At 39.5% G+C, this 12,427-nt stretch overlaps 1 protein-coding gene across 1 annotated transcript; it reads left to right on the forward strand.

Moving 5' to 3' along the window:
* The first annotated feature begins 6,327 nt into the window (after nucleotides 1–6,327).
* On the forward strand, nucleotides 6,328–7,431 carry LOC110914181. The gene has a single exon (XM_022158992.1). It carries the CDS (start codon nucleotides 6,328–6,330, stop codon nucleotides 7,429–7,431), a length of 1,104 nt encoding a protein of 367 aa, XP_022014684.1.
* Nucleotides 7,432–12,427: the final 4,996 nt, after the last annotated feature.

The raw sequence follows: 12,427 nt of genomic DNA on the forward strand, positions 1-12,427 counted from the left end.
AAACACAAATAGACATTACCTCTTCATCAATAAAGTTGAGATCCATTTTATAACCTTGATTACATTTATATTACAAACCTACAAAGCATAGAATCAAGAATACACACATATACATCTATTTTTAAACACAAACAGACATTACCTCTTCATCAATAAAGTTGAGATCCATTTTATAACCTTGATTACATTTTGAAGTTCGGCCAACGAACTCAAGACTTCCACACCAAATAACAAATCCAGCAAGATCTACCTGAAGAACATTAAGCATACAAATCTACAGTTTGTGATAAAAAGAAAAAAAATCAAAAAATATCTATTTTTAAACTACCGCAGAAAACTCTATTTTTAAACACAAACAGACACTACCTTTTCATCAATGAAGTTGAGATCCATTCTATAACCTTCATTCCATTTTCGGAACATCCTCGCTCTCATATGCTACAAATCTTTCCCAAGATTCAAATCATTAACTGAACTAAAATTGTTAATTTCAACTGACGCTGACTTCTAATTCGGAAATAAAATTTCAAAATACAAAAGCAGAGAACAGGAGAGTGGAAATATGAAGAGTGAAATGAGTAAAAAACCTTTATATAGGCAGATGATTTACAGAAGTGAGTGAGTGACATGCATTAATTGCATTACATATTCCCAGGCCTTTTGAATTTGAAATTACCGGCAACCAAACATTTGCTAAGGTATAGCATTATATGAACCTTTAGTTGAGGTATAACATTTTGGTGAGAGCAGGGTTTTGAATCAAGATTTGCCTCGGTTGGTCTGCATAATATTCAAATCGATGGTAAACATGATGAATAAACAGTACCTGAGGGTCAAGATTGGTGACATAGGCTGTGTGTTGACCTAGGAGATTCGTCATCTCCTTCTTCGCAGTTTGCTGATGGAATTCTCAAGCTCCGATGAGAAAACAGAGAGACAGGGGAAATTGAAACCGTAGAGAGAGAGAGAGAGTTAGAGTTTATGTTTCTTATGAGAATTTGAAATTAAAAAGAACTTTATATATATATATATATATATATATATATATATATATATATATATAGGGGATGGATCATGAGAAAACTAGTTTAAATGAGAAAACCAAAAAACTAACTAAACAAACCTAAAAAAAACCAAAAAAAATACCAAATTTTTTTTTTTTTTACAATTTTTTAATAAAAAATCGCTACTTTATATGTATGGAAAAAAATTTTCAAAAAAAAAAAAAAAAAAATTTTGTTGTACTGCACATGTGCACTAATACGGAAAGCCTAAACCACTTAACCCACCACCCACCGACACCCCCCAAAAACCTAAACCCCCCCCCCCCACCCCCACCCCCCAAAACCTAAATTCACCCTCCCACCAAAAGCCTAACCCCCCCACCCCCCACCCCCCAAAAACCTAAACCCCCCCCCCACCCCCACCCCCCAAAAACCTAAAACTAAACCCTAAACATAAACCCGAAAAAAAACCTAAACCCCCCACCCCCCCCCCCCAAAAAAAACCTAAACCCCCCTCCCCCACCCCCCAAAAACCTAAACCCCCCCACCCCCCAAAAACCTAAACCCCCCACCCCCACCCCCCAAAAACCTAAAACTAAACCCTAAACATAAACCCGAAAAAAAACCTAAACCCCCCACCCCCACCCCCCACCCCCAAAAAAAACCTAAACCCCCCCTCCCCCCACACCCAAAAACCTAATCCTAATCCTAAACCTCCAAAAAAAACTAACCCTAAAAGCTAAACTAGACTCAAAAAGCTAATTTTAAGCATGTAATGCAATTGTAGTACATGTTACATTGCACATGTGCACTACTATAATAATAGTGTAGAAAACAAGACGACACCATAAATCTTTTTTTATGTCATAAAAAATATGCTCGAATATACTTGAATGAAAGATAAGAAAATTTGTGATCTTATGGTGCCATTTTTGTTTTAAAATGATAACGTATGGAGAAATGGGAAATGTTTGAAAATTTATATATTTTTTGTTCCAATTTTACCCCTCCTTCATTAAAAGTCCCCCCTCCTTCATTAAAAGTCTCCCTCCCTCTCCCTTTTAGTGGATTTTAGTTAGTTTTCTAGTTTTCTCATTTATATCTAGTTTTCTCATGATCCTCTCCCTATATATATATATATATATATATGGTTTGAATTTTAAATCTGAAGCCAGAATTTTGAAATTTGAATCTGGCCAGATGTTTGAAGCATGAATCGAAGGCAGAGGTTTGAAGCATGAATAGAAGGCAGAGGTTTGATAAATGTGAGCCAGAGTTTGAAATTTTAAAGTGTTTTAATATTAAACTTTATGATGTCAATATGGCTCCTCTATGCCTGTCACCTCAACGTTGATGACATAAGAAAAGCATTGTTGGACAGCCTCTCTGGCTGACACATCAGCTTTTCTTATGTCATTGGGATTTCTCCTTTTGTAGAAAATATAGATTACATTAGATTAAACTTTGCTAATAACATCTAACAATGCAAAACCTTTAATTTATTGCTGTTCTGTTATTAATTTATACTCTTTCTGTCCCATTAAAAGTGTCCTATTTTGAATTTTCAAAGTCTTTATTTATAAACTTTGACTTTAATTATATATTTTTTGTGTTATATAAAACTTGATGAAAATTAACCCGATAAAAACACTTGTAAAACATACTCAACCCATATAACTTTCATCAAGTATTATCTAACATAAACAAAATTATTTAAGGTCAAAGTTTATAAATAAAGACTTTGAAAATTTAAAATATGACACTTTTAATGGGACGGAGGGAGTAACTTTTAATAAGTAACACTTTTTATTGGAGAGTTAGGCCTAGGGCTGTTCAAATCGCTCGCCGCTCATCGCTCGCTCGACGCTCGTTCGGAAATTGCTCGGAAAATGCTCGTTCGATTTGATACTCGGTTGTAAACGAGCTGCTCTGCTCGGTTCGGTTTGTAAACGAGCCAAGCATGAGTAAAGGTTCGCTCGGCTCGGTTCGGCTCGAATTATTATTTTTAATTAATAATTAGTATATATATACATACACATATACACATACATATATAAACATGTATATACACATATATACACAAATATAAGTTATACATATATACACACACACCTATATATCCACACACATTACACATACATAAATATTAATTAAATTACATTTATAATTTTATATATGTCACTCTATTAGATTTTGGTCCACTATATAAAAATTTACAACTATATTTATACGTACTACCCCAACCACGCCAATAAAAAAAATTAATATCAAAACCTAAAAGTTAAATCCTAAATCGATAAACGACAAGCTGCTCATCACCTCGATGTTTCATGTCATTACCCTAAGTCGATCATCTCCTGCTCTCAACGTAATTGTTCGTGCAATATGATTATCGCCTCATCGACCACAACATTATTATTCATAAGAAAAATATTATGTCATGAAACGTGCATGTTTTTAAAGATATAAAAACTTGAGACCAAACATTGTCATTAGCTCTCTTATCAAATTTCAATCGGGCGACACGGTTGTCCAAATCACTCAAACTTCGCTCGACGCTCGCTCGGAATATTTACTGCTCAAAAAATGCTCGCTTGATTTTGAGGCTCGGTTTTAAATGAGCCACTCCGCTCGGTTCGGTTTGTAAACGAGCCAAACAGACGCAAAGGTCCGCTCGGTTTGGCTCGGCTCGTGAACAGCCCTAGTTAGGCCACAATGCCACATGGTTGGAACTTTTATTAATTTATCCATTTTGGTTAAAAAAATAAATAATAACAATGAGCGGCAAAAAAATAGTTTAGATCATCTATTTCGTTGAGGCATTAGGGGCACACTTTTCTAGGCTCGGATAAGACACCTGAATTCTTATGACCGATACTGTTTGATTCTTACGGTATAAATAAATTAGGTAGACGTTTATCACCACCCAATACAATATGAAACTATGTTTTTGGCTAATAAATTTTATCCTAGACGACAAGAACAAATCAAACAGTAGCTGAAAGCAAAATTTATGAAGTTTTGTACATACGGCATAAACGCTAGGGTTTTTCTCAAGAATTTCATATATTTAATGGTTGACGTTGACTGATCGAAACGCTAGGGTTTTTCTCAAGAATTTCATATATTTAATGGTTGACGTACGCGAAGTGTAAACACTAACATGCATCATGTGGTTTCCCTCCCATTCCTTTAAAATTATATCTTTATGGTTTCCGTTTCTTTAAACATTATCTCTGATATTATATTATCATATACGCGTAAACTGTATCCACTAAATTGTTATCTTTTTAAAAGACGAGAATATTTTTATTATTAGTTTGATGTTGTTGATCTAGATATTTTAATTTCCCAACGGGCATTTTTTAACGTTTACTTCGTATAATATCGCTAATACTATTATATAACTGCATATGATGATTTACAAGTATTTAATTTATATAAATTCATATTTGTACGTATGACTTTGAGGGATCTTATTAGTCAGACTTTTTAATCATATAAGCAATTTTGTAATGGACAATGGTAAACATAATTGAGTTCTCAATAGTCAAGACACCACACTGGTTATGGATTTTGTAGCCGGTTTTTTTTACGTTGTATTACACGCTTTTTTTTTTCGTTTGAATTCTTTTACAGGTTATATACCGAAACAAACCGCAAAAGTCTACGCACATTCCACGAGATCATTAAAGAAACGAAGTTCTATCTGTGCAAAAAATTCTTTGGTCCATGTAAAGACTTTTATATAGAAGTGTCTTTTGGTTTTGAACGTCATATTTCAGCTTTTACGAAGAATATATACACAAGACTATAAGAGTTTGGTTGTTCAAATAAACAAAACACCAAGAGAAAGAAAAACATATGTTTATTTATTAGGTGGAGTTATATACTAAAGTAGTTGACTTAATTGTAGTCCTTAATCTTTAAATCTGATTGGTTGTTGATGACATAGGTAGCTCAAGCTTAAAAAACTAATTTACGTGCAATATAGCTTAAAAGGTTAAAAGGGTTCAATCGATGACTCAGCTGTTGTGAACAACAAAAATCATGGGATAGGGTCACGTCCAAACACACTTTACGTGTGACATCCTCGCTCAGCCGCAAAAGAGAACATATGGGACGAGGCACTCTTTTATCCGCAGGTTAAAGCCTTCAACCCTCCAAAACGGGCAACCCCCTCTCTGCATACTTGGATCATTTAGTCAAAGATTTCCTATTTGAGAATTGTCCTTCTCTCTAAATGACCACACCAAGTCATCTAACAAGACATTCTGAAATCTGACTCTCTCTCTAGGATATGCACATTACATATTCTATTCTTCACATTCAATACAACTATCACATTGCATGCATAGAATCTAGGTAGAATCACTCTCGGCCTTGAATTCTAAGCAATTGAGAAAGAAGTGATCTAGCCCTACGTATTGCATACGTAGGGGGACTCGTAACCTGCGTTAGGCAAAACAAGACTCGTGAAGCCTTTTGCCTAACCAGTCTCTCCACTATTCTTGGTCTAATATTTGTTGTAGCAACAAGTTGGCGCCCACCGTGGGGCTACGCCACTAAATTCATCTTTGAAGACCAGTAGTGTAGCTCCAACTTTGATAAAATCATCATGTCTGAGGGTGAATCCCCGGGAGAGGTGAACCAAGTACCACGTACTTCTACACCCAGTGCTAGCCAAACTCCACCTGCTATGCCTACCTAGTTCTCAACTCCGGGAAGCACTCCCACAAGAGTCACATATCCCTACTTTCTTCCATTTCAGTTCGGGGGTCCCATCCCCTCATGTTGGTGCAACAGGCACCCCAACATTCATCGACCTAACACCTGATGGGGTTGCAAGCAACTTTCTACAGTTAAGGTATCTCCTTAACCAATACGTGAGCAGACAAAGGATAAGGGAGTAAGAATCAGGCTGGATTAGGATGAACCAGAGCCCTCATTGTCACCTGGGCCACCTATACCCCCTTTTGTAAGCTCAAAACCTATCGTGTCAAGAAATGAAGCTGGTCCTAGCCATCCTCCTCCAAATCCAAGTCCGTATACAACTGCAAGGCCAGATCCAACATCCTTTCCTTTATTCTCATCCCAGCCGGTGGCAACCGGTGCACCGTTGGGACACGAGTTAACCTTGGATCAGTTACTACAGTCACCCGTTGCAAGCGTTCCACATCCTGTGTCCACTACATGGGAGCAAGCCTTATCCGTTCTTCTCTTGGCACGGAGTGCTGCCATGAGTGCCCCTGTGGGAATGAACTATGTGACTGCACAAGAAAGCCTTAAAGGCTTCAACCTCATGCCACAAATGATGGCCTAAATGGTGGCAAACTTCCCTTGGCAGCATTTCATTAACCAAATGCTAGCCACCCAAGGGAACACCAACAACAATCCGGGCACAAGAGCAGAAGAAGATCTTGCCAAACCATATAAGCCAAGCAATTTGTCCGGTTTTTCTCAGCAAATTGTTGACTATGATTTCCAAACCCGTATCAAAATGCCATCTCACATAAGAACGTATGATGGAACGGAAGATCCCGAAAATCACCTCCAAATTTTCACCGGGACTGCAAGAATTGAGAAGTGGTCCAACGTCGAGTGCTGCCTTATGTTTATGCAAACCCTTGTAGGGTCTGCCCAAATCTGGTTCAATGACCTACCAGACAGAAGCATTCGAACCTTCAATGATTTGAGCAAAGGCTTCTTGGCTAACTTTTCACAACAAATGAGGTATGTCAAAGATACAACCATGATCTTTCAAATCAAGCAAATGGATTATGAAACTCTCAGAGATTTCATCGAAAGATACAAGAAAAAAGGGTTGACATACATGGGAGCTGACGAAAAGATGAGGGTTGCAGGGTTTATGAATGCGATCACCTCCAAGTATCTCACTAGATACTTCAACAAGTGCCTGCCCAAAACCCTTGAAAAAGCCCTTGAAAGGGCTGAAGCTCACATCCGGGGGGAGGAAGCTGTCGATATCAAGGAACAAAGAAAAAGGGGTCCTAGCTGGAGGAGTAACAGCCCCAACAGAAAAAGAAGCAACTATGGTTCTTATGACAAATGTTCTAGGAACTCAGACCAACGAAGGTCTGAAGGCAGGAACCCTTCAAGTAGGGAGAAGGCTGTGAACTTCACAGCCTTAACTAAAACTCCGCAGGAAATCCTTGCTACTAAAGAGGTAAAGGATTGCTTCCAACCACCCAGACCTTTGCCCAAGAGCAAAAGGAATGAACACTCCACTCAATTTTATGAGTTCCATGAACAAAAAGGCCATCACACCAACGACTGTTTTCAACTCAAGAAAAGAATTGAGGAAGCCGTTAAGTCTGGAGAACTTGCCCACTTGGTTAAAGGGGTGAAAAACAAAATGGCTGATGGAAAAAACAAAGAGGTAAACATGGTGAACTTTGATGAGTAAACCTCCAACAAACGGCAATGCTTGGAGGCTTGGGAGCTTTAATGCTTGTGCTTCCCACCACCTAAAAAATGGCTTCTCTCGAACCCTTTGTAGTGGAAGCCACTGTGGGAACCCTCAAAACAAGAAAAGCTTACATTGATACGGGGGCAGCAACTGAGATAATGTTCGAGAAGTGTTTCAACTAACTCAGCAACGATGAGCGTTCAAGGCTTCAACCAGCTGAGTCATCTATTAAAGGTATTACTGACATCCCTATCAAACCTTTGAGCCAACTAACACTTGATGTTTGCTTCAAAGAAGGAAAACTGGAAAGGACCAAACCACTCACCTTTGTCGTGATCAACATGCCTTCTAGCTATGATGTTATCATAGGAAGGCCGGGGCAAAGTGAGTTTGGTATAGTTGTTTCAGTTGGTCAAGGTGTTGTCAAGTTTCCCACAAAAGAGGAATCGCAACCCTTCAACATACCCAGGAAGCCTTCCTGGTTGAAGGGGAAAGTTCAACGAAAAACGAAGAAGAAGAGCAAGGTTTGGTCATCAACCCTAAATATCCCCAACAAAGGATAAGGTAAACACCAAGCTTACTGAAGACACTCTCTCGTATCTCAAGAAGCTGCTAATACACAACATGGACATCTTCGCATGGTGTCCTGATGACATGATCGGTATCCCTCGAGATATCGCCGAACACGATCTCAAGATCCCACCAAATGTGAAACCTATTGTTCAGCAGAAAAGGAGTTTAGCCCCAGATCGAAGCCTAGCAGCATACAAAGAGGTTGAAGGCTTGGTACAAGCTGGCATACTCCGAGAGGTTAAGTATCACTCTTGGATAGCCAACACCGTTATGGTCAAAAAGCCCGATGGATCATGGAGAATGTGCATCGATTTCAAAGATTTGAACAAATCTTGTCCAAAAGATTGTTATCCTTTGCCCGAAATTGATCTTAGACTCGCTCACAGGCTTCCCCTTCAAATGCTTTCTTAATACTTATAAGGGCTACCACCAAATTCAAATGAAGAAAGAGGATGAAGAGAAGACAACCTTCCACACCGATAAGGGTATTTTTTGTTAACAAAAAATGCCTTTTGGCCTAAAGAATGCATGGGCAACCTACCAACGGTTGGTAGACAAAGCGTTTGCTGAACAAATAGGCAAAAACATGGAAGCTTATCTGGATGACTTGGTAATCAAGAGCAAGACTGAGGGCCAAATGCTCGATGACATACAAGAAACATTTCGGAATCTCAGGAAGATAAACATGAAGCTCAATCCCGTGAAATGCTCATTTGGTTTTGAAGAATGCAAGTTCTTAGGGCATTTGTGGGCAAGCAAAGCATAAAGGCCAACCCCAACAAGGTTAAAGCTATCTTGGATACAAGATCACCACAGAGCAAGAAGGAGGTTGAAAGCTTGAATGGTAAGCTGGCAGCCCTGAAGCGTTTCACCTCCAAGTTAGCCAAAAAGTCCCTTCCTTTTTTCAAAACCTTCAAGGGTGCACAAAAAAAAAGAACTTCCGATGGACCGAGTAAGCTGAAGAAACCTTTAACCAAATGAAGCAGCACCTAGCTTCATTGCCAGACATCACCGCTCCTGAAAACGGGGAACTAATCTCTGTCTACCTGTCAGTTGCTGAGGAAGCAATCAGTGCAGTCCTGACCATCGAAAGAAACAAGGCTCAGGTACTTGTTTAGTTCTTCAGTAAAACTTTAAAGTCGGCAGAGACCAAGTATCCCCCGTTGGAAAAACTTGCTCTTGCACTAGTAAAAATAGCTAGAATGCTTCGAAGGTACTTTCAAGCACAACCTATACAAGTGGCCACTGACCAAACAATTAAAAATGTGCTTGAAAAGCCTAAAACCTCCAGACGTTTAGGCAAGTGGGCAGTGGAACTAGGTGAGCACAACATCACCTACGTCCCAAGAAAAGATGTGAAGGCCCAAATTTTAGCTGATTTCATTTTGGAAATTCCACAGGAAACAATAACAGAAGTTAACACAGCCTCCACTGAACCTTCTGACCCTAATACCTGGAAGCTTTTTACCGCATTGAAGGGTCAGGAGCAGGGCTAGTCCTGATCAATCCTAATGAATTGGAATTCACATATGCTCTCCGGCTTGAATTTCAGACTACCAACAACGAAGCCGACTACGAGGCACTGATTGCGGGACTCAAGCTAGCCAAAAAGATGGATGTCAAAAGGCTTCAATTCTTCACAGACTCTCTACTTGTTTCAAATCAAGTAAACGACAGCTACATAGCTAAAGAACCAAACATGAAGAAGTATCGTGAAAAAGCAAAGGAACTCATGGGCACAATTGAATCATGCACCATAAAACAAGTCCCAAGATCACAAAACAAGAAAGCTGATGCGCTAAGCAAGCTTGCATCACTTACCTTAGCTCATCTCACTAAAAAAAGTGTTGGTTGAAGTGTTGAAGAAATCGTCCATTCAAGAACTCGAGGTACAAGATGTCATTACTGAAGAAGGCCAAGTTGGATGACCCCTTTGGTCAAATTCCTTACAAATGGTGAGCTCCCAAGTGATCAGGTAGAAGCTAAAAGGGTTCAGATCAAATCAGGACAATACATGTTGCAAGGAGATATCCTTTACAAAAAGGGATACCTTGCACCGTTGCTCTGATGTGTTGGCACAGAGCAAAGCCAGTACCTAATCAAGAAAGTTCATGAGGGGATATATGGGGCTCATTACGGTCCAAGATCAATGGTTTTCAAATTGATGAATCTCGGATATTTTTGGCCCACCATGCATGGAGATACGGCTGAGCAGCTGAAAAAGTGTGAAGCTTGTCAAATACACGCCCAGTGCCCAAAAGCTCAAAACATGACTTGGTTCCCATCTCATCGGCCTGACCATTCCACAAGTGGGGAATGGATATTATCGGTCCATTTCCTCTAGCCAAAGGAGGAGTCAAGTTCCTCCTAGTGGCCATAGACTACTACACCAGGTGGCCAAAGGTAAAGCCATTGGCAAAGATAACAGGAAAACAAGTTATCGACTTCGTGTGGGAAAGCATCATTTGTCGGTTTGGGCTGCCTGGAGTGTTGGTCACTGATATTGGAAAGCAATTTGCTGAAAAGCCTTTTAGCTCCTGGTGCAATGAGTTCCTAATAACATAAGTATTCAGCTCAGTGGCCTACTCACAATCCAACGACCAGGTTGAGAGAACAAACCGAAGCATTGTAGAAGGCATTAAAACTCATTTGAGAAAGCATGACAACAACTCACTCGAAGAACTCCCTAACGTGTTGTGGGCAATCATAACAACCGAAAAAACAAGCCACAAGAAAACTCCATACAGTGTCTGGTGTTTGGATCTGAAGCTGTAATCCCGACAGAGATATGAGTTACAACAAAAGGAACGTTCAACATTGATCTAGAATCAAACAAACAAGAGACGATGTTGAACTTGGAACTCCTAGAAGAAGCCCGAGACCAAACAGCCATACAAGAAGCGAAATATAAGCAAAAGATGGAATCTTACTACAATGAACGGGTAAAATACGAATGATTCAAGCCTGGTGATCTCGTTCTTCGAAACAACGAGGCCAGCAAGAAAATAAGCCAAGGAAAACTTGGCGCTAAGTGGGAAGGGCCATACACCATCCTCGAAGCTCACAAAGGAGGATCCTACAAGCTGGCCGACCCACAAGGCAAAAAGCTTCCCCGGCATTGGAATGGTAAAAACCTTAAAAGGTTCCACGTTTAGAGAAATGTGTTAGAAAAAGATAACAAAGTGTTTTTTTTGTTCCCTTTGTAACCCACACACTTTGATGAATGAACGATAAAGTTCTTGTTAAAACTTGTCTGTCTATCCTATAATCAGGTTGAGAACCTAGCAAAAAACTCCATGACAAGGGTCATGTAAGGGGATGAGCTCCCAGGCCACATCGCTCAATTGGTTCAAGGGTTGAATGAACCTATATAAGGGGTGAGTTCTTAAATCAATACAACTCCATGAGAATTAGAAAATTTTCCAAAAAACAAGTCTCATAGACAGGTTTGAACAACCTACACCAAATGTTCCTTAAGCCTTAACGGTGGCTTACGAACCAAAATAAGACTAAGTAAAGTCATAAATAGGATAGGTGTTATACCTTCTTGTTAAATATATCATAAGTCTAAGTGACAGTAGCACTGAACCCTTTAAGGTATAAATAACATGAGGTGAGCACACCATCAACAAAGACAACTAAATGAATAAACACTCAAGGGAATATACAAAACAACAATGCAACATACAACTAAAGCAAAACATAACATAACATAGTCTAAGTTAAAAGTACCAAGGGCCACACAAGGCCGTAAACATGAAACACTGTTCGGAAGCCTCGAAGGCTTTAAGCAACAAGGGACCTAAACGGTTCCCTTGAATAAAAGATGTTCAAAATACATAAACCACAAACATTTTCTTAAGTGCTAAGATAGCTATGAATATATTGTTCAAGCATTGGAAATAGACTTGGAAACCTCAGCCTCAATAGTCTTAGCCTTCTTGCCCGTTTTGGCCTTCTTGCCCGTTTTGGCCTTCTTCTTCCTGCCTCCATCATCACCGGCAACCTCGGAGCCTTCAATGCTTGCTTCCAACGAACCCTCAGCAATATCTGAAAAGGTATCCTCACTATCTCCAAAGTGGGAATGCTTCTTGGATAACAAACTTAGCAATTCAGCACAAACGACCTCATTAAGGCCAGAGGGTTTCAAGTCCTGCAACAGCTTCCTTAAGGATAGGTTAGGCATTCCATCTTAAGAACAACTTCCTTAAAAATGGTTGAGGCTTGAGGCTGGTAGAAAGAAGATTGTTCTTGTGGGTGACCAGATTCATGAGCCTTGTAACCAGCAACAAAACCCAAGTGCTTGTCGTGATTAAGGAGCTGTGTGTAAACATCACCAAGAGCAGAATTGAACACAGTTGAATGGAGAAGATTGGTAACCACCTGCTGAAACGCATGTTCGATCAACCATCGGTTGTCA

This window comes from Helianthus annuus, chromosome 15, assembly GCF_002127325.2.
Source record: "Helianthus annuus cultivar XRQ/B chromosome 15, HanXRQr2.0-SUNRISE, whole genome shotgun sequence".
Lineage (NCBI taxonomy): Eukaryota > Viridiplantae > Streptophyta > Magnoliopsida > Asterales > Asteraceae > Helianthus > Helianthus annuus.